The 25,262-nt window shown below is 40.3% G+C and overlaps 2 protein-coding genes across 3 annotated transcripts; one reads left to right on the plus strand and one right to left on the minus strand.

The window, feature by feature from the left end:
• Window positions 1–207: 207 nt before the first annotated feature.
• On the minus strand, window positions 208–1,332 carry LOC146572108 (uncharacterized; the record flags this gene model as incomplete). The annotated part of the gene is made up of 1 exon (XM_085278463.1): window positions 208–1,332. A coding segment is annotated over one exon (753 nt), but the record flags the coding sequence as incomplete, so codon positions are not given.
• Window positions 1,333–8,805: 7,473 nt separating this feature from the next.
• Window positions 8,806–21,354, plus strand: LOC146572109 (uncharacterized). Of its 2 annotated transcripts, XM_085276107.1 has the most exons (6): window positions 8,806–9,074; window positions 10,848–11,329; window positions 16,637–17,114; window positions 17,795–17,863; window positions 18,031–18,164; window positions 20,953–21,354. In XM_085276107.1, exons 3-6 carry the CDS (start codon window positions 16,638–16,640, stop codon window positions 21,182–21,184), a joined length of 912 nt encoding a protein of 303 aa, XP_085132233.1. In that variant the 5' UTR covers window positions 8,806–9,074; window positions 10,848–11,329; window position 16,637; the 3' UTR covers window positions 21,185–21,354. The 2 variants fall into 2 exon arrangements, with proteins under 2 accessions (XP_085132233.1, XP_085132234.1); XM_085276108.1 differs by lacking the exon at window positions 10,848–11,329.
• Window positions 21,355–25,262: the final 3,908 nt, after the last annotated feature.

Here is a 25,262-nt window from a genome sequence, read left to right on the forward strand (position 1 = left end):
AAGATGTTGGTTTAGGCTTTTGGAACACAATTTAAACAAAAACACACAATTTACAGGAGATGATGTGAAGTGTGATGCCAACAGTTTTATTGAACATACAACTTAATCAGAAACTTAAAAGAAAGGAAAGACCTCTAGCGTGTTCGCCTTAAGCACATGCAGGCCAAAAGCCAACAAAAATGAATAAAGATGAAGACTCTCGGGGCACTTCTGAGCTCCTTTAATGGAGAGGAGCTCCTCCTCCTTTATTATATAATTATCCATATTTTATCTTTAAACTGATTTAATTCCATCTTAAACTAGATTGATTTCCCCAATTTTGTCAAAATCATTTTCTTAAAAACATTTATCTATTAAATGTGTTTATTAATGTGCCACTTTGACCAGTCTATCAATTTGCACAACTTTGCATTCCTCTATGATATTCAACATTTGTCTTGCATAACTTTCTGGACTTTCTTTCAATTACCTTTTCATTGTTCTTTTTTTTTGGGGGGGCACAAGGTCAGCCCATAGGGTCAGGAATAATGACTGTTATGCCAACCTTATAGTAAGAAGCAATTAATACTACAGATATTTTTATGCCTTTAACTGACCCCTCTGAGTAAATCTTTTCCCACAGGTGCCACAACAATGTGGCTTATCACCTGTGTGAATTTGCATGTGTATCTTCAACTGATTCCTCTGAGTAAATCTTTTCCCACAGGTGCCACAACAATGTGGCTTCTCACCTGTGTGAATTCGAATGTGTCTGTTTAACTGACCCCTCTGAGTAAATCTTTTCCCACAGGTGCCACAACAATGTGGTTTCTCACCTGTGTGAATTCGCATGTGTCTAGTCAACTTTGACTTCCAAAAAAATCTTTTGCGAAAGGTTCTGCAAGAACGTGGCTTGTCACGTGTGTGAATTTGCATATGTCGACTCAGTGTTTCTGACCTGTAAAATCTTTTCCCACAGGTGCTACATAAATGTGCTGTCTCGGAATTTTGAACACTCAGGCCTGATACGATTTGCGCTGAGTTTATACTGTGTGAATTATCATCCTTTCTTTCGTCCTGATCTGTGTCAGGAGAGTTGTGAGAATGGAGCTGGTCATTGCTTGGTTCTGGTTCACTGTGGTCACTTTCTTCACGAGCAGGAAAAGTTTCAGTCTCCTGCTTTAGAACAACCGTTTTTTCCACTTCAGTGGTACGGAATTCCTCCTCTTCCTCTTTAATCTGTGAAGGGTCCTCCTGGTGTAGACTGGAATTCTTCTCCTGGTTACAGACCTGCTGATTTGTGAGCCCATCCTCGTCCTTACAGTCATGTTGTGGAAAATCTGAAGGGACATATCAAAAAAACATACATTTGAGAAATTACAAGGTAAGCTTAACCATTAGCAGGTCTCTACATGGTAAGCATATGGCTTAGATATACCTATGAAGGCATGTTGTGGGGAGAAACAGTTTTGCTGCTTATGTGAAAACCATTTTGGCTGCTCATTTACAAATTCTACAAATAATATAAACAGATTATCTAGGATGAGAAAATAAAGACGATATATAATCAAACAAAAGCACAAAGTGGTATCTCTTAAATTTTGTTATCAAAGTGCACAAAACATTTAAAAGTTCACTTAAAATTATTCAAAAACTTTACAGGACACTCACTTCAGGATTTATTTATTTATTGTTTAGATTAACTATTCATTGCCTTAAAGTTGGGGAGAATGGGAGGTAGAGCCTTCAGCTGTCAGGTCCCTCTTCTGTGGAAAAAGCTGCCAGTTTGGATTCGGAAAACAAACACTCTCTCTTTAAAAAGAAAAAGAAAAAAAAAATATTGGGCTTAAAATTTTCATTTTTGATAAAGCATACATTTATGGCTGGATCAGGTGGCCCTGATTAGGCTCATTGAGATTTAAACTGGGTGAGAGAACAGATCTTTCTTATACCTGGGGGTATAGAGTTCCACAGCCTGGGAGCAGAACAGCTAAAAGCTCTGCTTCCCATCGTGGTGAGGCGGAAGGAAGGCACAGAAAGCTGGATAGAAGAAGAAGATCGAAGTGCGCGGACAGAAAAGGTAGTGCGTAACAGGTCAGAAAGGTAAGGAGGTGCGAGGTTATGAATGGCCTTGAAGGTGAGCAGAAGAAGCTTGTGGAATATCCAGAATTTCACTGGGAGTCAGTGAAGTTCCTGAAGAACTGAAGTGATGTGCTGGTAGGAGGGAGTTCTGGTGATAATGCGAGCAGCAGAGTTCTGAACCAGTTGAATCTTATGGAGGGATTTTTGGGGGAGACCATGCAAGAGAGAGTTGCAGTAGTCAATGCGGGAAGTAACAAGACTGGGCAAGAATGGATGTAGACTGGGTGACAAGAGAAGGACGAAATCTGTTAATGTTGCGTAGATGGAAATAGGCAGAACAGGTGAGATTATTGATGTGAGATTTATAGGAAAGTGAACAGTCTAGGATGACACCAAGGCTCTTAACCTGAGGAGAAGGGAAAACTGTGGAGTTATCGATGGTGAGTCAGAAGTGGTTTGCCTTCAAAAGGTTGGATTTGGTGCCAATAAGGAGGATTTTAGTTTTATCCTTATTGAGCTTCAGAAGGAGTAATAAAGGTAATATTAAAACTAAGAAGCTGCTGCCATTGTTGGAAACTGGAATTGGCTGGGCCACACTATGAATCCTGGGATAGGTTGGGCAGCGAAGGATACACCCGACCCATCCTTCAAATCTGGAAATGAAGGACACGTTTGTCGGCCGCATTTGGAGGAGTCTTTGAATTTGGACAGCCTTCGTCGAGTCGCTGTACCGCAATCGGCCTACAAATGCAGCCTTTGAAGGATTTGATTTCGTGGCTCAAGAGTTGGGAGTTTGCCTTGTAATCGGAAGGTTGCTGGTTCGAGCCCCGGCTTGGACAGTCTCGGCCGTTGTGTCCTTAGGCGAGACACTTCACCCATTGCCTACTGGTGGTGGTCAGAGGGCCCGGTGGCGCCAGTGTCCGGCAGCCTCGCCTCTGTCAGTGTGCCCCAGGGTGGCTGTGGCTACAATGTAGCTTGCCATCCCCAGTGTGTGAATGTGTGGATGACTGGATGTGTAAAGCGCTTTGGGGTCCTTAGGGACTAGTAAAGCGCTATACAAATACAGACCATTTACCATTTGATTTGATAGTTGACGTAATCGTGACTAGTCGACAAGTCGTGGCAGCCCTACCTTACAGTATAAACCCCCTTCAGGACACTGTTGTTGGGATTAGAGTGGGATGCAAAAGTTTGAGCAACCTTGTTAATAGTTATTATTTTCCTGTATAAATCGTTGTTTGTTACAATAAAAAATTCTCAGTTAAATATATCATATTGCCTGTCCCGTTTGGCTCTTTTGCCATCAGAGTTATTGTCTGAAGGTGAAGAAAGCTGCCCAACGGATTTACTTTACCGAATGGACCATCCCAGCCTTGCCGTAATGGTCTATTTGATTCACCTTTTATTGTTTATTTTATTTTATTTTCTCTTGCTAAATACGGGACAGACTTTACTGGGGAAAAGAAAGGGGAGAAAGAAAGAGGGAAAGAAAAATAGCGGGGAAGAGGAATGGTGATAAAGGGCAAAAAACAAAAACCAACAAAATAAGCAGACAAAAAAAAATACATATATCAATCACATGGATCATCTGTTGAGAAAGAAAAATGGCAGTGGTTCCCAAACTTTTTTTGCTGGGCCCCCTTTTGTTTTACAAGAAAAATGTTCACGCTCCCCCGCGTGCACGCACACGCACTAACACATCCTCCAACCACACACACCCATATTTTGCCCCATTGCGGTTTATTTCACACCTCAAACATTTAGTAAACAATTAAGCAAATACAAGTAATCAGCAATAAATTACAGGTAGTAAGAAAATAAACTACCAACTAATTTATGCACCTACATGGGTATTTTTGAAAACGCAGCCGTTTCGTCCACATGTAAACGGCGTTTCGAATCACCAAAACTGAGATTCTTTTAAAACTTCTTTTTTTGCGTTTACGTGTGGACGAGGAATACAGAGTTCGTCACGCAACATCAAAGGTATGTGCCTTTTTTCACGTCACGCTGTGCGCCACGTTGTTTACATGAGATGAATTGCAGAATGGTAGATAGAGACGAAATACTGTTAATCTGACTATGCAGGTTTTACACGCAGTTACTGTCCCTCCATTTACAAAGGCAGAGGCGTCACGATGTGATTAATTTACGTGTAGTTGTTTTTTTTCCTCTGTAATAATATTCAACATTGTTATCAATACATTTTTCAAAAAATGCCTCTCTGTGCAAAATAGGTTTAAAAACATAAACAACTGTGGGATACTGTTTGTCCGTGATTTGAATTGGGGGAACAAATCGTGGCAGGATCAGCCTGATATTATTTGTATCCAACTGTAACTTTACTGTATAAAGTATAGTATAGTATGTATATCTCCAAAATGTCAGGAATAGTTAGTCATTACAACAAGTGTTTGTGAACTAAAAATCACGAATATGGGATACTGTTTGTCCGTGATTTAAACACCCCAGCGCTGCTCCCGACGAAGGGAAAAAGCAATTCTGCTGAGGAGACCTACCTTGGCATTTGTGCAGGTGAAGCCAAAGGGAAGATATGCTTCACCATATTCTCTAGTTTCTGGCTTAGAATGAAGTTGGTTTGGAAACATATTCAGCTATGCTTCATCTCCTGCTTTGCGTTTCTGTAGGTGCCCCTGCTAGCAGTGTCCAAGCATTGTTTCCCCCCCCCCCCCCCCATGGCTCTGCGCACCCCCTAGGGGGCGGGCCCCACACTTTGGGAAGGTCTGATCTATGGGAATATAACAGTAAATACTAAATATTAAACATTATTGTGCAGCACGTAAGATCAACAGCGCACAGTGTGCTTTGAGGTAGGTAGGGATGGGTATCGAAACCCGGTTCTTGTTGAGAACTGGTTCCCACTGTTTCAATTCCTTGGAATTGTGTGCCATTTTTGCAAACGATTCCCTTATCGATTCCAGTCGCCCCGAATGACGTCACCACGTTGCGGAGCGTCGCTTACCTGACAGGAAACATGGTGGCTCAAATGCTCAAAAGTTTGATTATACTTTACGAGAACGGATGACAACAGGGCAACTTGCAATACTTGCAACCCAGATAGCAAGGAGACATTGAACAGATGTTGATTTTCCATCTGAACCATCAGAATCGTCAGGATTGAAATGTCAACACAAAACCAATGTTGAAACAACATTGAAATACTGATGAAACCTGACACTGACATTGAAATAACATTGATTCACTGTTGTTCTGTCATCGTTGATTGTTGATCTATTTATAGTTGACAAGGTGACAACAATCACGTTGAAAAACCATCGATTTATGGTTGAGCGGGAAATTAAAGCTGCTACCACTTGGACTATTCCGCAGCACCCCTATCACATTGGTACATCCCTCCAGGTAACCATTGTCTTGTACAGTAGAGCGGGACATTAGATTTACTCTCAGCGGAATTGACCGGAGAAGGCATCAGTTCATGCGCTGCACTGGCCTGCACCACGATTAGTATAAGGTAAGAATGAATGACTTTTGTTCTATTCGTTATTTCCACGGTTGCATTTGAATAACAGTAAAAAAAAACAAAACAAACTTGTTAATGTAAAGTTTCGGATAAAATGTGGGAGCCCGAAATTGCGTCTACTTTCATCTTACAATCCGGCAACATTGCACTGCAAACAAAGTCTATCAACAAAGAAAACATTTTTGTTTCATACTTTTCCGTTATATTCCCTTACAAAGCTAGCTTTAACGCTTCGAGGGTTCCTTTGTTCTTGCCGTCGCCTCGGCGCTTGACCCAGACTTTCGCTCTGTAGTTGCTTTTTAGCATAGTACTACAAAAAATTGTAAATCTGTGATATATGATTGATAAACGTAAAGGTAACTGTATAAAGGTGTTCAATGACTTTGTTACTTTTAATGATTGGAGAGCACCCGCTTCGATTCGCACTCAATTCAAACTTTACGCTGCACGCTCACCTAACTTGCGTTTGCACCTTTTGTCCACACGTAAACTGCGTTTAGCATTTACGTGTGGACGAGGAAGACGGAGAAAACGCAGCGTCAAAGGTGTGCGCCTATTTTGACGCCACACTGTGCGCCAAGTTTTTGTCTCGGTGCCATGAATTCCTACAATGGCAGACTTAGACAAAATACTGTTAATTTTATTATCTTCAGTGTTTAAATGCTTACATATACGGGTTTGCTTGTAATTGTTGCCTATATACATTTTAAGCTATTATTTATTATTTAGTTCAATCAATAGATCAAGTTTTGTAGTGACTATGAAATATATTGTAATTATCTGTTTCCTGTTTATCCTAGACAGGGCAAAAAAGGACTCCAAATTAAAAAAAGATAAAAATGAAAGACTGGTGCATTGTGCAGTTTAGCACTGGTGGTACAGAAATAGTCCCTAGTTCATGGATAAATGGGGAGAAATTGTCATGGCCTCCATATCCTCCGTGAGACACATTCAGGATCCACGACGCAGTAAAGAGGAGAGTTCATCCTGGTGCAACATGGCTCACCTATGCACCAGTCCGACTTCTAATAAGCCATGGTGGGTATCATCTGGATTGGTGTTGTATAAATGTAACAATAACAAGTTTTTCGTGTCCTAATTTATGTCTGGCCATACATTGTGTTTGTACTTCCAGACACATTTCACGAAGCAGAACGCAGTCTTCAGAAATATCTAAGTGAACACTGTGATATGTCTGACCTTCAGTCCGAAGCTGAAACTCAGACCAGTCATAAAAGAAAGCACAAGCAAAACTTTTTTTATTTCACAAACATATCTTTGATTGCTAAGAATTTATGATCTTGTCTTTTATACATATCTGTGGTGCTTGCATACTGCAATATCACCACATAATATAGTCCAAAAAGTGGAAGCTTGTAAACTTTTTTATAAATGCAAAGCCGTGTACACTTGTGCACTTCAAAAATCCCTTGTATACTGTACCTTCTTGCACATCTCCGTTTCCTGTGTGTGTTGTTATAAATCAAACTGTAACTTTAGGAAAAAATATTCCAAAAGCACATTTGTAATTACTTATGACTGTTTTCAACTTTTTTTTCTTTAGACCAAATCCCCTGTACACATATAGTGACTCAGAGGATGAGCAGCCCACAAAGAAATGGTTTCCCCGGGCCCCTCGAGTGAAAATACCAGGTAATAAAATACTGTCTAGTGTCTTTGTACATATCTGTGTGTGACACAAGGAAACTTTTGATAAGTTGTCTGTATTCTTAAATACTTAAAAAAAATGTATCTTTTTCTGTCAGACCTGACGAGAGCTGTTAACGAACTCCGTGAGGAGGTCAGAGCCATCCGCAATACCGACTGCAATGAATCGGTAGATGCTGGGGTACTGCCTCTGGATTTGCCCTTGCACAACATTGAGGAGCTAAACAATGCAGAGCCAGCTCTTCAATCACAAGAGGCAAATAAGGCAATGGTAAGTATATAAAGGTTATGTACACTTTGTAACTATAAAGTGTAGTAGCTGTCAGATGTGATTTAAATACATAACAACGGCCTGTTGGTTAAACACACAAGCACTTGCATACACATTTAAGACATGAGACACGCTAATTCCATCTCTTAAAATGTGTCTATAGGTGAGACGCTTTGCCTTGATTGGAGCCTGACGCAGCAGTTAGGGGCAAACTCTATGTCCGAGTTAGTCTTTGCACAAGCAGTGCAGAAATGGCTCCGATACGCCCCAGATTGTTTGGGTGGTGCAGGACGCACATCATGCAAAAAATTACAAACTTCTGTGAATCATATAAACGTAAATAGGAAACTGTCTTTTAATAAAGTATTTAGCAAACGAAACATGCCTATTGACCTTTTTTTGTTTATTTTTTTTCTCTGTTACATCACATGCAATGCTTTCTTATTTTAGGATAATAGTATTGACATGATACATTGTGAGACATTTGGGTTTTTTTTATAAAGGGTGTCCAATTTAAGGAATAAGTACAATTATGTGTTTAGGTGGTTGAAGTATTGATGGAAACATGCAGTAGTTTAGTATTGGTTAAAATACCTATAAAGAAAGGTAGATTTCCAGTCATGATTTAACTGTTGTTTTAATAAAAAGCAAATATGCGAAAGAGGTGGAAAATCAACACCATAGCTCAACAGTGTTTCAATATCAGAATCTGACATTGTTTCAATGTCAACAGTATTAGAAAATACAACGTTGAATCAACGTCAGGTTTCAACATTGATTCAACATCAAAACCTGACGTTGTTTCAACGTTAAAAAAGGGTGCAAGAGTGACGTTAGGTCAACGTCACACTTCAACGTTGAATCAATGACACAGCCTGATATTGACTCAACATTGTTTCAATGTTTCCTTGCTATCTGGGAAAGTAGATATTTCATTTAAGGGAGGAAACACTACGAATATGCAAAAGCATTTGCTCACAAAACACGCAATGACCTTAAATGAATGTCATGTTTTTAATTCCGCTCCGGATTCGTGAATCTCAACCCAGCACGTCCTCTCCCGTTAATGCGGCAGGTAAATAATCAACTAACATTGCATATTATGTTAGCGCGATCTGCCTTATTACAAAACCTGCCATTACTGTGCATTTAGGTGACCATGATGAGAGAGACAGACAGAGTCTGGCTGGCTCAGATGGTAGCAGTTCTTGCTGCAGTCTACCGGTCGCGTCTCCTTTCAGGCCATGATAGACGAATGTCACGAGCAGTGACTAAGTTTGTGGTAAAAGGCTTGCACAGTAGTGATGCGAACGAAATGGCTCTTAGAGCCGGCTCTTTGACGTGAACGACGCGAGCCGGCTCCTTATCGCGAGCCGTCACGTGGGTTGTATTTTTTTTTTTCTTCTCTCACCCTCTCTCTCTCTCGCACTTTTTTTCCGCTTCACTCTGCACGCGAGCCTTGTGCTTTATACAGAGGGGGGAGGGGCGGTAGTTACACTCAGTAGCACACGAACAGAGCCAGAGGGAGAGAGAGAGAAAGAGAGCCAGGGACAACAACATCACATTAGAAAGGTATAGTAATCATCCACAACTATTTTCGGTTGCAGATGATAAAGGATTCAAAAAGTTTATTCATGTAGGTACATATGGCAGAGAATATGCATGTTCTTTTTGTTTTCATATTATAATTTATATTTAATTGTGTTGTGGTTTGCAGTGTTTTGTGTTGTTTTCACTTTAAATTTGTAAAAGGAAAAAGCTGAAAATTTAAATAGTTAAAAGTTGAAATGTGAATAGTTTGATTTTTGTATTATATGATTTATTTATTACATTTTATGTGGAGTGAATAAATAAAAGTATATTTACGGTGGCCCCTAGAGACAAAGCACATACAAACTTCAAATCACGTACGAACTCTGAAGCATGTACAAACTCCAAAACACGTAAAAACTCCAAAACACGTACAAACTCCGAAGCACGTAAAAACTCAGAAGCACATAAAAACTCAAAACACGTACAAAAGACAACAGAAGTGCTCCAGGATGCTAGGCGCAGTGTTGAGCCTTTGTTATCTTGTGGCTACACAAGCCAGCAAGTACCAACGACCGGATTTGGTGTGTGGTAATAACAGGTAAATGAACTTTTTTTTAAAATTATTTGAATATATATATGAGTGCCTGTGTATAAATACACAAACAATACACACATGCTTTCAATTGTGTAATTTAAGTGATCTAGTAGCTTTGCTTTGGAAATTCAGTTCATGCTAGAAATGTGTGTTGGAGTTTGTACGTGTTTTGTCTCTAGGTGACACCGCATATATTTATATATAAACATATATAAATAAAACCACTTTTTTTACGTTAGTAATTCCTTTTGTGCATAATTTTATATTATTGTTAATAATAAATTAATTAAAGCAACAAAACAATCTGAAGAGCCGGTTCGGAGCCGAAAGAGCCGGCTCTTTTTAGTGAGCCGAACCGAAAATCTCTAAAAAGAGCCGGAAATCACTATTATGTGATAGACTGGCACCCTAACCAGGGTGTACCCTATAACTTCTGCGTTATGCCCCAGCCCTCCTGCAACCTGTAAATCCATTGAATTTTGTATGTTAACCAAAATCTAGACTTTGCTGAATATTATGTAATATGAAGACAACATGCAGTGTTTAAGTGACCAAGTAGAATTGGGTAAAAGTTACTGAATAGTGTTGGAATAAAATGACAAAATTGTGAATGATTGAAATATTCCAAGAGCTTAACTTGCTTCATCTAAACATGTTTCAATCACGTTTTATAAACACAAAATGCACAGGTTTATGAATATGAATAAGTTGTGTCGATATAACACAGTTGTTTACGTTTCTCCCAAAGCAAAAAAAATTGTGTGCAACCAATGTACAGTACTGAATTAAGTAAATCCAACACGTTCACTTTTTCGGTGCACCCTGTACACCTGATGGCCAGTCCAGCTGTGATCAAACTGTATTAAAAAAGTAACTTCTCCTTATACTGTAGGGTCTTTCCCTTTGTCAGTACATGGAAGAAGTTTTCAGGCCCCTCTTCTGTGGAACCAGCTTCCAGTTTGGATTCGGGAGACAGACACTATCTCTACTTTCAAGATTAGGCTTAAAACTTTCCTTTTTGCTAAAGCATATAATTAGGGCTGGACCAGGTGATCCTGAATCCTCCCTTAGTTATGCTGCAATAGACGTAGGCTGCCGGGGGATTCCCATGATGCATTGAGTTTTTCCTTTCCAGTCACCTTTCTCACTCACTATGTGTTAACAGACCTCTCTGCATTGAATCATATCTGTTATTAACCTCTGTCTCTCTTCCACAGCATGTCTTTTATCCTGTCTTCCTTCTCTCACCCCAACCGGTCGCAGCAGATGGCCGCCCCTCCCTGAGCCTGGTTCTGCCGGAGGTTTCTTCCTGTTAAAAGGGAGTTTTTCCTTCCCACTGTCGCCAAAGTGCTTGCTCATAGGGGGTCATATGATTGTTGGGTTTTTCTCTGTATCTATGAAGCGCCTTGAGGCAACTTTTGTTGTGATTTGGCGCTATATAAATAAAATTGAATTGAATTGAAAAAAGAAATTAATGAGAAGCAAAACATTTTTCTTAATAAAAAAAACCCATATTGCATATTTGCATGAAGACCGTTCCAGCCAATGGGGTTTTGTTGATAAAATTATTCTCTGTGATTGGTGGCTCCATGGCCACCAGCACAGTGAGAAGAGGTTTAAAAAGGTCCCAGCACAGCATTCACTGCAAGCAGAATGACAGTAATGGCTCGTCTGTTCCTCCTTCTCCTTCTGTGGGTTGGTGAGTCAACTATTGCACTTATTCCATATGTGTGTGTTTGCGTGTGTTCTTTTTAAACTATTCTTCAGGTAATCACATATCTGTGTAACCAAGCCAAGTTAAACAATCTTTTATTAAGTCTTGCTGTCATGGTTCCAGGCTTCTGTGCCTTAGTGGTTTTGTTTATTATTAGAATTTTTAGTTTGGGGGATTATTTACAGCTGTTCTGGTAAATTATTTTCAGAACAGCTTCTTGTTCATTTTCCTTAGTGATGTGTCGGTCATGAACGAAATGGCTCTTAGAGCCGGTGTCAGGTTTATATTGATGATTGTCATTTTTGCTTATGTCGTTGACCCAGGGTTTTTGAGTTTATTATATTATTTTGTAATTTCTAGTCTTTTGTTTCTTTGAGTTCTGTCTCATGGTTTATGTCTCTGTCTTCTCTAGTTGCTATATCCCCGTGTCCAGTCAGTGTCTGTGTCTGCCCTGGTCCCACATCTCTGTTCCCTCTGTTGCAGTGCATGCGAGTCTGTGTCTTTAGTTCAGTCTGTGTCATGTTTCCTTTTTTATTTTGAAGGTCCTTGTCTGAGGTTAATGTATGTGGTTTCGCTTCCCCTTGTCTCATTAGGCCTGATTTGCCCCAGCTGTGTTTCCCTCCTGTTACCCATTCCCTGATTGCTCCCTCAGTGTATTTAAGCCCTGTGTTTCTTTGTGTCTGTGTCGTGATCTACCGTTTACCTAGCTGTGTGTTCTGTCAGTCCTCTGGTGTAAGGGTATTTTGATATTTTCCAGTTATGTTATATTTGAGTTTAACATTAAAGCTGTTTTGAGTTCATATCTGTCTCCGGAGTCTGCACCTTGGGTCCTATTTAGTGATGGTGAGATGAAGCCTCATGATGAACTGAAGCTTCCCATCCAACTGGTCGACTCATGGTTCGAAGCATTGTGATGATTCATTTGCTCTACTGCGCCATCAAGTGGACAATTCAAGTGAAACGGGCTCAATGATTATAATGATGTGATGTGTAAACCGCTAAACCGAATAAATAAATTGTTTTTCATGGTTATTTATCCTGAATATTGTCTCAGTATGTCTGATACAAAAGAGAAAGTGGAAACTATCAGTACACAGTTTTTGGGATGATTGTGTAACTGCGTAATCATTCTTATGTACATCTCAATAATGACACAAACTAGTGTGTGGCACTTCAAGTTGAATGAATAAAGGAATTACTATTGTTCATGACACCAATAACTGAACTCTAAATATTAGTTATATTTAATATTATACTAATTTTATATTATATTAATTTAATATTTGTGTATAATAAATTGGCAGCTTAACACAGGAATGTACATGGAAACAAAAAGGGAGGGAGTTGTGATGTGAATGTGCTTGTATAACAGTGCTCATGACACTAGGGAAAAGTTTTCATTTGTTTTTATTCAAAAATAGCAGCTTTCCCACAGTGCTGGGCTTAAGACGGTTCCTCTTTTTTGAGAGGATTTCTCCTGCTTTTGAAAATATCCTCTCACAGGGCACAGATGAAGCAGGGGTTGCAAGAAAAACCACAGCAAGTTTATACAAGTTTGGATAAAGAAATTTGTGTCCAGTACTCCAGTAGCTATGTAACACGTACGTAATCCAATTCCACAACACGATGTGATGAGGGAATCAGCTGTGTTTTGCTGCCCATTTTATTTCGAATCTGGCGCAAACCGGTGAACCAGTTCCCGAATCAGTCATGTGGTACGGACTGCCCGCGAGGCCTCGAACGTCACTGCATACGTAATCAACGCAAGCCTCGATACGCGCTTCAGAAAAACGCCCCCGCGATTACCCGATGCGCGATTCGAAGCTTCGACACACAGGACACATCACTAGTCCTATTCCTGTCTGCACACAGCCGCTCATAACAGAAGATCGCGACCATACTATGGACCCAGCAGACATTGAACTTCAGGAGTGACGCCGAGCAGCCTTTGCCCAGCTGGAGGAGGAACTCCGCTGGAAGCCATGGCTCACCCCTGACATCGGGCGCATTTTCCATGGCACTCGGCTGGCTCTCGGCGGTCCCCGGAGCTGCCGGAAGTCTCCACCTGTTGCTCCGCTGGCACTCAAGATGCGGCCGCTTCAGTTGGGAGTCCTCCGCGTGGCTTCAGGCGCTCACGCTTCATCCTCAGCGTCACCGTTCTGTGCACCGGAGGTTCAGTTGCTCACGCCGCCAGCTACCTCTGCTCAAAGGAAACGGCGCTCACGTCACCGTCATATGGACATGTCTGAGCAACCTCCGGTGGTGAGTCAAAAGGACTACACTTTCCACACTCCACCTGAGCTGTTAAACAGTAAAGACTATGAACTTACCTCAGACACTTTCGGGATTTCTTTTCTCGACGAGGATTTGGATTGGGAGGCCAGTTTTGGTTTGAATCCTCCCACGCTAGTTCATCACAATAAGCATTCGTCTGGGATTTTTAGTTCGAGGTCTGCTCGTTGGGGTGGGAACAAGCTAAAACCCAAGTTTGCCGAGTCTGTTTTTTTCTGAGACTGTGAACACTGCTAAACCTAAGACTACACAGACTGTTAAACGTGGTGGGAAAGGGTCGTCACCTATTTTTGATGGTCCGGTTTTCATTGAGCCTGCTCCTTTGCCTTCCTGTGCTCCTCCGCCCAGGGCGGCTGTAGTCCAGCAGTCTCCTGCACCTGTATCTGTTCCTCGGGTGAGGGGGGGGGGGGGGCGGCGGCCCAGCAGGGCCCAGTTTGTCCCTGCTCCAGTTTCCAGGCCAGCTGAGGCTCCGCTAGCCTCTGCGCCCGTAACTACTCCGCGGGTGGGGAGTAGCCTGAGTTGTCCTCAGGCTCGGTAGGCTCGGAAAACACTGCACGTGAAAGCGCATCAAATACGACTTTTTTGACCCTATGCGACACTTATCCGATCATGGCATGACAGTGTGAACAGCACAAATGCAATATTTTCAAATCCGATCTGGGTCACTTTCGTATGTGGTACTGAATCCGATACATATCTGATGTTTTAGAAAGCGACTGCTGTTTGAACGGTCATGTCGCATTAAATCAGTCTTTTACGTCACTGACACAAGACAGATGCCAATTATCAGCGCTGGGGAAGCGCCCAATAAGACATCGCGAACACTACCTGGCCATCCAGTGTAGATGTTAGTGAAACTGTTTGGAAGACAACGTTGGAGAAACGTGAACATTTTTATTTATAATGTATAATCTGCAGATTCTGACAGAAATCTGCAACTATCATTTGAAGCACCGATGCTCTCTAAAACAGCAATAAGGATAATTATTTTGTCATTTACATTATGTAAATAACTTAAAGCAAAAATTGGGAAACGTAAAGTTCGAAACAAGTCTTTATATTAAGGGCCATCAGTCAAACCATACTGTTTTCTACAGTCATTGGTCTAAACAGAGCGCGTTGTGTGTGACGTCTTGTTTTGCGAATGCGGGCCGCTTTGAGGGTTCACACGGGAGCGCATTTGCTGTCACATTTTATTTGTAGTGTGAACAAGAAGACAAAAAAATCAGATTTGATCAAAATATCAGAATTGAGCATTAAGACCTGCAGTGTGAACGTAGCCTAAATGCATCACTGTGCTGAGTATACATGTCGGCACGACGTGGTGGTGTAAAAAAGGTGGATCCACCTCAAAGTTCGACTTCTCAGTATTACTTTAAAAAAATGGTTCAAGTGCTTTGAATAATTTATATGACTTGGAAAAAAATGAGCATAGCTAAGGATATTAGTGCTAAGTCATGATTTTCTCAGAATGTTGCTGCTGCTCGCTGACTTTAGCTAACAGCAATTCCTGTATTTGATTCATGTTAAGTACATTTATGTCCTTAATCTTTAATTTTTTTATTAAACATCCTCATCTTGTATACAGTGGCTTGCAAAAGTATTCGGCCCCCTTGAACTTTCCCACATTTTGTCACATTACAGCCACAAACATGAATCAATTTTATTGGAATTCCACGTGAAAGACCAACACAAAGTGGTGTACACGTGAGAAGTGGAACGAAAATCATACATGATTCCAAACAGTTTTTACAAATAAATGACTGCAAAGTGGGGTGTGCGTAATTATTCAGCCCGCTTTGGTCTGAGTGCAGTCAGTTGCCCACAGACATTGCCTGATGAGTGCTAATGAGTAAATAGAGTGCACGTGTGTGTAATCTAATGTCAGTACAAATACAGCTGCTCTGTGACGGCCTCAGAGGTTGTCTAAGAGAATATTGGGAGCAACAACACCATGAAGGGATAAAGTTATTGAGAAATGTAAAGCAGGCTTTACATTTACAAGTCATACTAACTTTGACATATATTTTTATATGAATTGAAAACTTTCTGTCTGTACATAATTCCAACAGATTTTACGAGGTTGTAAGCTCACGTAGCCAAAACTCCAATAATGCTAACAAGCTTTCACCATTTCATTGGTCTGGTGATGCAACTACATAATGTGTTTTTAACAGACCCTAAACAACACCCTTTCAATGAACAGCAAGACACTTGACCCTACCGCCTACTGGTGTTGGCCAGAGGGGCCGATGGCGCGATATGGCAGCCTCGCTTCTGTCAGTCTGCCCCAGGGCAGCTGTGGCTACAACTGTAGCTGCCTCCACCAGTGTGTGAATGTGAGAGTGAATGAATTGTGGCATTGTAAAGCGCTTTGGGTGCCTTGAAAAGCGCTATATAAATCCAATCCATTATTAATGTGTGTGTGGGGTGGGGTTCAAAGTATACTGAAACAACAAACAATTTAGGCATTTCAATAAAGTTACATTATCTCTGCTCTTTACAAGTTCAAAGCCACAGACCAAATTGTGAATAGAACTGTAATTTCACTGTTTCACTTCAGCAGCATCAATCTTTGCACAGATAATCTTCATATGAGGATTTCATGTTTATTGTCAAAGGAGATTATATGCTAGAAAATACAAAAAATAAATGAATAACAGTTTGGTGAGAAAAATATTGAGTTTGAGTTCAGTCCCAAGTTACTTTCACCAACTTGTCTCTGCTGTAATATTTGGATTAATTCAATGAAGTCTTAGAACTGTTAGCTTTATTTTAAAACCAACATTGTATAATATCAAAAAATACTTTTAGACAGGCCTGTGTTTTTGGCCTGTCATTTTTAAGCAGGAACCTCAGAAAGGTATTTATGAGTTTTGTTTGACATCAGAAAGTAAAAAGACTGCACAAAAGCTACACGTGTTACCATATTATATGACCCTTGCTATAACAGAAATGTATTAACCCCTTAATATTTTTTGTGTTGCTTTTTTTTTTCAGAATGGCTTTGACAAAGCTTCTGAACAACCGCCCTGACACGCCATATTCCCGGCCACCCCCACTGCACATGAAAATTTTAAAGTCCTGTGACCAGCTAAGGGTCACAAGCTGGGACTTCAAAGATGGAACACCAACACCTCTAATGACAAAGAAGAACACCATTGCGGCGATCACCAATGGCCAGACTGTGACAAAGATCACAATGTTTGAAGAATATGCCTCTAAAGTCCAGCTCGGGGGGTCATACATTATGAGAGGCCATGAACTCAGTGGCACAGGCCCCCCTTACAACATCAGTATCACAGCCAGGGCACAATTTTTTATTTTTTTTTATTTTTTTAGGGCACCGACCCTAAGTGTGAGGGAAGGTCTTGTAAAAGAAGCAGAGGATCTTCTGCATCCTCTTGTTCCTCTCACCCCACTCAAGATGAGCTCCACACATGAGGGACTCATGACAGTTCAAGGGGAGGTGGTGGAGGTAAGTACTTGTGGTTCCATCAGAATTTACATGGATTTAGGTTTCCAAATAACCCATTATTGCCAGTATTTTTTACAGTTAAAATTTTGGTTTTTGCTGTCAAGCAGAGACTAAATTCTGTTAAGATTGTTAAGCACAATTTTTAAAAAATATTTACCTCAGACCATTTCTGATATTTTTGCAGCCAGTTTGCATTGTGCCTGCGTACATTTGTGTTGTAAGGGCTAGATTTTAATGAACAGTCTCTACTTGATAATAAAAACAAACAGAATAATTATTTTATACACTGCTGTATATAAATTCACACAAGGCTTCATCTAAATATATCCTTTATAATAAAAATAAAAGCAGATACAACAGAAATGGTCAAAAAGTACCCTGAATTGGGTATAATGGAAAACAAATAGATTTTGTATACCTGAAACTGGCAAACTTTTCATTTAAGTTGCAAAATGTATTGTTTACAGAAGGATTTCCTACAACCTGTTTCATAATCACAGTATATGAAAAACATCCTAATAACCGATACAGATAAAACTGCTTCTGATAAGATAAATGGCATGTGCAGAATACTTAACAACAACCATAACATAATCTAAACAGATTACTGAAGAAATAAAATCCTATCACAGATAACTACACTGACTATTACTGACATTAAATTTCAATTTTCTTTTCAGTTTTCTGCTGTAAAGAAGGTGCTGTTGGGAAAACAACATGTTCCCCTTAAAAACCTCCAGCTGAAGGAGGTAATGGTGCAATTTAAGTTTTATATTGAAAATGGTTAAACTAATGTGACAAATGTGACATTGCTGGTACAGAATGTATGAGGCTGTGAGCTTTTTTTTTTTCTAGTTACTGGACTTGTTGTTATTTAATTAATGAATCTTTAATTCTGTCATGTTTGTGATTTCAGGATGGTTTTACCATGACAATCTGCCTCTGGAGGGAGGCAGCTGCTAACAACTTCAACGTGGGAGACCACATCAGCCTCTCTCACGTTAAGCAGAGACAGTCCTCATATGGCGTACAGCCTTTACACAGATTGAGGTATGAAGAAGCTTTGTTTGTCTTATCAACAAATGTTTAAAACTATGTTTTCAAATTTGACATAACATTATATATTATATTATCTTACACACACACACACACACACAAACACTACATATAGATAGATAGAAAAGTTCCCCCCTCGCCCCTGCGGGCGGTCAATCCTTCAAGCTCGGGTCCTCTACCAGAGGCCTGGGAGCTTGTGGGTCCTGCGCAGTATCTTAGCTGTTCCTAGGACTGCGCTCTTCTGGACAGAGATCTCTTCTGGATAGGGGTTGCCAACTCCCTGAAAAATAAATAAGGGACACCTCGTGGCCAGGGCCGGGCGACCCAGTTGTCTTCACCCTTCCCAGTTTGGTGAATTTTCTAGCTCTTTTTTTGTGTGTGAAATTATTTTTTTAACCATTTGACTTGAAGTTGATTTAAGTAGATGCATATTCTATTCTTTGTGATATGAACACATGTGAAACAAATGATCATTTAGCCATTTATTTTTAGCTCAAAATGACATTAACACAATAAAACAGGTCTCTTTCTTAAACAGAAGCCTGTCATGCTTAACTTTTGAGAATATAAGTAAATCTTTCTTTAAAAGAACTCTGTCCTGCTTAACTTAAAATTATAGAAAACAATAGAAGGAAAAATATTCTTGTAACAGTTCACATTTAGTGCATTTAGTACAATTGGCTTCAGTTGAGGTATTATTTCAGCTTTTCTAAAGCTAATCAGCTGCTCCTGTTTGTAAACCCGCTTGTTCCCATGAATACGCATCATAACTCATCATCATTATTCATCTATGTTTTACTTTTATGTATTAGTCATCTATTTGTTGTAATCATCTATCCTTGCAGTTGTTTATTACACTAAATAAGTTATATTATCACACTTCTGGCCACATAGCGCTGATATTCACTGCACATGCCCATATTAACTTTTTCCAGCCAGGTGTTTTCCTTTTCCCATTCTTCCCTTTCTCTGGGGGAAACAAACATTGCTGCGCTAATGCTGGGCTCACACTGTGCGGTTTTAGGCCTATTTTGAGCCGATTTTTGAGTCGTGCGACCGATTTGGTGATCGGACCGATTTTGGCCTTCATCGTGCGTCGTGTAGTATACGTGGGGTAACGAGAAGCGATTAACACCTCGAGCAGCTCCCGATCATCAATCGCTCGTGAGGGTGTCACCACAGGCGCTCACACTGCTCACGCGCAAACACGTAAACGTCGGTGAAAAAGACGGAGCAGCACAGCTGTGCAGCGTGTGATCTGGACACAAGCGATGGAGGCACAACTTGTAGAACTTTGGAAAGCTCATCCGAGCCTTTTCGATGTGGCATCACAAAATTATCACGACCACAACAACCGTGGAAATAGTTGGATTTACACTGCTGCTCAATCACAGCTGCCTGATCAATGTTTTTCATTAGCAATTTAGCAAAGTTGATGGTGGTGGTGTGTCTGTATGAGTGAAAGACAGAGAGAGCGAGCGACAGATTTTCTGTTATAACCTTCATTTTATGGACGCACAGTGTGAGCACTCAGGTCGCATCAGAGCATCGGGCGGTATAGTGTGAGACCCTGCATCGTGACCTACCAACTTCTAACCCCTGCGAGTCAATCGTGCAGTTTGAGCAGGAGCTGAATAACGTGACTGAAAAAAATTGCACAGTGTCTGCCCAGCTTTAGGTGTACTGTCGTCCGAGACTTGCACCGCAGTGTCGGCGTTTGTTTCCCTGTTGGCCATGCTTCTTGTTGTGGTCATCTGTTGTCTTCCGGTATTTTCTCCGCAAGCGACCTTTCCTCGACCAGTGAGATGAGCGGTAATCTGAATTGTCATACTCGAATTGTCATAAGTTTTTCCTTTCCAGTCACCTTTCTCACTCACTATGTATTAATAGACCTCTCTGCATTGAATCATATCTGTTATTAACCTCTGTCTCTCTTCCACAGCATGTCTTTATCCTGTCTTCCTTCTCTCACCCCAACCGGTCGCAGCAGATGGCCGCCCCTCCCTGAGCCTGGTTCTGCCGGAGGTTTCTTCCTGTTAAAAGGGAGTTTTTCCTTCCCACTGTCGCCAAAGTGCTTGCTCATAGGGGGTCATATGATTGTTGGGTTTTTCTCTGTATCTATGAAGCGCCTTGAGGCGACTTTTGTTGTGATTTGGCGCTATATAAATAAAATTGAATTGAATTGAATTGAATAAGTGTGCTGTCAGCTCATTGGTCACAAAGCAGGAGAGGGGCTGGGAATTATGTTTTCAAACAAAGCGTTAATTCCATTAACATTTATAGACTACTTTTGATTCTCACTGTATTACGGGACAAAGTGCGTCCCTTATTAGCTCAATACGGGACGTGTACTTTTGTTTCGAAATACGGGACGATTCCGTATTTTAAGGGACGGTTGGCAACCCTACTTCTGGACAGAGATCCCGCACCACTATGTCCGGTTGGTTAGCTGTTCCCAGGACTGCGCACCACTAAGATATTGCGCAGAACCCTCAAGCTCCCAGGCCTCTGGTAGAGGACCCGAGCTTGAAGGATTGACCGCCCGCAGGGGCGAGTAGGGTTTTTTTTTTTTTTTTTTTGTTTCTCCAGGTGAACATGATTAACCATTTTGGAATTGACTTACCTGGATGATTCAGCATGCATCAAGACATAATGTGTGTATGTATGTGTCTTGGTGACTTAGTGAAACCACGTGATGACCATAGGTTTTCTTTTTTCTTGTTGGATAATAAAAAAAAACAACGTTTTCTGGGCTAAATGTGTGCCTATGCTGTGTCAACAGACAAAAGTCGAGGAGAGAGCTGACATCCTCATTGGTGTGGCCACGGCAGAAATGCCAAACCAGCTGGAGGTGTTGCTGGAGGATGGAAAGAGCCTGTTCATTCAAACTGGCCTGTGGAGTCTCTTTGATAAGGAACTGGAGGAGGCAGCAATCAAAGTTACTGTTAAAATTCAGGGAAAGCATATTGTACATATTCAAAAATATCAGTGCGAATAATTTAAGGAAAATATAAAGTTCCTTTGTTCACTTTGTTCTAAAATGTGACAGATTGTATTTTATAACTTAGGAAACAAAATTCATTCTTTTTATCAGTATTTATAATTTTTTATGACATTTTGTTAAGTTCTGTACTATAGTTAACAGTTTTAGTATTTTCCAGTGTTAAGTATTTGTATATTAAAAATTCTACATAATCTTATATTTGTGTTTTTAATTTTTAGAACACTGGAAGGCTATAAAATGTTTTTAAAAAAAGAAGAACAACAGCACAGTTCAAGACTTAATGTTGTATTTTGTAGATAAAAAAGGGGGCAGGTCTATAAACAATATTTGATTTGTACCTTTTGAAAAAGCCAACAAATTCAATGCCAATACAGCCAAACTCAGGAGATCAGTTAGGAGCACAGCTGAGCAAAGGTGATTCCAAAAAAATGGAGAGAAACTCTGCCATGCAGTGCCATGCTGAGCAGACTGGTTTACAGCCACAAGAGAGACTCAGTGTTCACAGATCATAAAATCTTCAGGGAGCAAAGCTCTCAGAGAAGCTATAATGCAATCCACAGATAGAATACAGTCAATAAGCTCCAAGTGAAATGTTAAACAGTGCATGGATAGCTTTTTGTTCAGCTTTTTCTTCGTATCCTTTTTCCCCCTTTCTAAAGTCTCTTCAGAGGCTTTGCAATTTGTCAAACAGCAGCTGGTAAAAAGGCTTTTGCAGTGAGGCAGGGAGCCTGTTCAAACCAGATTATGCTTGATTTGATGACTGCAGAGAACTTGGGGCTGACAGCTCAGATTCGGATCGGTTCTCCCTTGAAAAGGCATTAGTGTGTTCTGTCATGGCAGGATTTCTGTTCAATGTGCAGGTAGATTGAAATCAACGGGCACCAAAGACACCCAAACCTGAGGGATCATTACGTGACAACCAAAGCATCTGAGCAGTCTTATTCCTTCATCTGTACCAAATTACTCAGATTCACAGACGTCGTGCACAGCAGACCTGCAATACAACAATGAATAACAGGAGTTACGCCTGCGTTTGACAGGTCAAAATGTCACAGGGAGCAGTTCAGTTAAGTTTCATTCCCCTCCAGAAATCACTTCATGCATGATTATCAGGAACCTTTGAGTAATGACAGCACTTAAGTGAGTGTTTCCTTACCATGTTCCACTTTGTCACCAAGTTTTAGGATGAGAATGTTTTTTTTCTACTTTATTTTATTTTTAATAGAAAGATAGCTCTCGTTATTATTTCTGTTGTAATTTGTGTTTGTTGTTTGTTCAGTTTTTCAGCCCTGTTGCATTTTTTTCTATTTCCGTTGTGTTTTATTCAACTTCTGTTACATTTTGCAGGATTTTGCAGCTTTTTCTATTGACGGGTGTTTTCTTCAGGGCCACCATATTATCATTATCTTTAAAACTGCATTTGAAACTTAATGCTGAGTTTTTACTTTCTGCAGTTGAAGTTATCTAAAGAAACTGTGTGTGGGTGCAGCTGAAAAAACGTCTTTTGGCAAATAAAACAGAAATTCTGAAATCCTCTACTGCTTATATCAAAGAGAATAAAAGAAACCAAAGCTAAACTCTAAAAGATTATTTATTTCAGCTTGTTTACAGTTATCCACACCTCACAGCTTTTTATGGGTTGATAGTTTTCCTGATCCAATCTGCATACTCAGGATCACAGAGGTCCATGAAGGCAGCCGGTGCTCTGCATACAAAGTCTGGATCTCCCACAAAAGAAGAGACCCCATAAATCCTGCCATTATGAACCACTCCTCCACCAGAGTCTCCCTGCAAGACAGAAATACAGTTTCCCAGTTTTATAAAATCTTTCTGTATTTTGAATTTTTAATAAATGCAGCTGTGAGCTGAGGGATCATGCAAACTCACTCGACATATATCTTTCCCAGGACTTTGTCCACAGAACCAGTGCTGATAGCTCCTGACTCGGTGGACCTCGGGGAATTATTTCTGTAAAATATCATTGAGCTCTGTACAGCTGACAACCTCAGTCTCTGCACAGTGAAGAGAGGGTGATTCACCAGGTTCTAGAAATAAAGGGACAATTAGTTCAGCTTAAAGCACTTTTTAAAAAATGATGCAGATTTGTATTTTATGCAGAAATGCAGCAGAAAGAAATAAAATGGTCTGAGCTCACAGGAAAAGCTTGTTTTTGCTTTGAACACATTAGAAATGAAGAAAAATACAATTTCAGTACAAATATCTGCAACATCTCTTTACTAATAAAGTAACAGTTTGGATGGTTTGTTTTCTTTTTTCTTAATACAACAAATTTGTTAAAAATCATCTTCCTTCTTTTCTCATTAGCTAGTCCAGTGGTGGCACCATAACCTGCGACCTCAACTCTGGAATGGCACAAGAAGTGTTTGGACGCTTTTCTCTCCTTTTTTTGTCAGTTACATACAAATACATATATTGATTGTTTTGCACGTTAACTTTGAAATGTTGCCCTGAGGCCTGTACTATGAAGCAGGATCTCATCTCTCCAGGTAACTTCAGAGTTCTATATGAAGGATTTTGACTTCTTACCAGAGAAAATTGTAAGAGTGACCCTGACCTGCTGTTATATTAGTTATGTCCTTTATAGAGTTTTAGTCACCACTTTATCATCACGCACCACACCTGGCTAGCATGCTTGGACTGTGCTTGCTCAGCGCATTGGGACACCATTCAAGCTCACTGCAGCACATGCTACTTCCTGTTTTAAAGGGCCTTGTAGCAGCCCTTGTTACATGTGTGGGCACGGAGCGTGAAGCAGAAAGCACAGCTTAAAAGAGAAGTTGATATACCCGGCGGCGTGACACTGACTGGTGTTTTACACCCTTTTTGGCTCCTACCTCAAAGCACACTGTGCGCTGTCGATCTTACGTGCTGCACAGTAATGTTTAATATTTAGTATTTACAGTTATATTCCCATATATCATCGTGATGTTGTTTATTCTATTGCTCTCGTTTTCTTCTGCTTGTTTTCTTTTTTCATTCTCAGCAGGTGAAATTTAAAAAGTATCTATTGTTAGCTAGTTTATTGTTTATTTATTGTGTCATTCTTTCTCCCTGTCCTATCCCCCAGTCATGTCTGTCCCGTCTTTAAAAAACAAAAATAAAATAAATACATAATTATAATAAAGGTCAATCAAATGGACCAATATGGCAAGGCCATGATGATCCACTTGGTAAAGTAAATCCACTTGGCATCTTTCTTGGCCTTCAGACAACAATTCTGATTGCTAAAGATCCAAACCGGACAACAAAAAAAACAAACAAAAACAAAACAAAAACATTTCTATGAAAAAAAACAAAACAAAAAAACACAGAAAACCGTACATTTGCACTCAATGCTTGAACTTAACACTGCTACTGTATTTGTTTTTGTCCCTGTTAGCCTTTATGAGCAGTGGCTCAGGAGGCACAGACCATCTCCACGTGTTGAGCCAATATTTTATGTATATTTACTTAGGTGATTATCTTTTCATATACAGATATAGTGTTTTAATGGGGTATTTATTTTAATGAATATAATCATACATAAAAATGTGAGCAATATCATTTATATAGATCTGTTTTAGTGCTGTGATTCCCCACAGCATGCCCCAACAGAGATCCCAATACCTCTGAGTGTTTTCAATCTGAATGAAAATAAGTAAGCAGCGGCAGGGGAGGCCACCGGTGTTCATGAAATCAAGCTTCATGAATTCAGCAGAGGCTTGTTTAGGATTTTAGATTTCTCGTTAATTCAGGAAGAGAGAACAAAAGCTCTCCTATTATTCTCTTTGTGGCTGTTATTAAATTCTGGCGACGATGCAGTGATATTGTTACAGCCCTACTCTTTACATCTGACTTTATTTTTTCTCATTAGGAGTTTTCCTGTTGAAACATTTTTGGCTGTTGTCATCGTCTGTGTGCATTGTCTGTGTTTCCAGGCCAGAAACCGTAGCGGACAGGTGGGCTACGTCCCGGAGAAATACCTGCAGCTGCCCTCCTCCAACAGCCTGCTGAGCATGCTGCAGTCGCTGGCCGCGCTGGACGCCCGATCCCAGTCCTCCAGCAACTCCACCGAACCTGAAACCGAA

This window comes from Mchenga conophoros, linkage group LG6 (assembly GCF_057382185.1).
Source record: "Mchenga conophoros isolate Kocher_MC1m ecotype Shallow Benthic linkage group LG6, M_conophoros_male_GT1.1, whole genome shotgun sequence".
Taxonomy (NCBI): Eukaryota; Metazoa; Chordata; class Actinopteri; order Cichliformes; family Cichlidae; genus Mchenga; species Mchenga conophoros.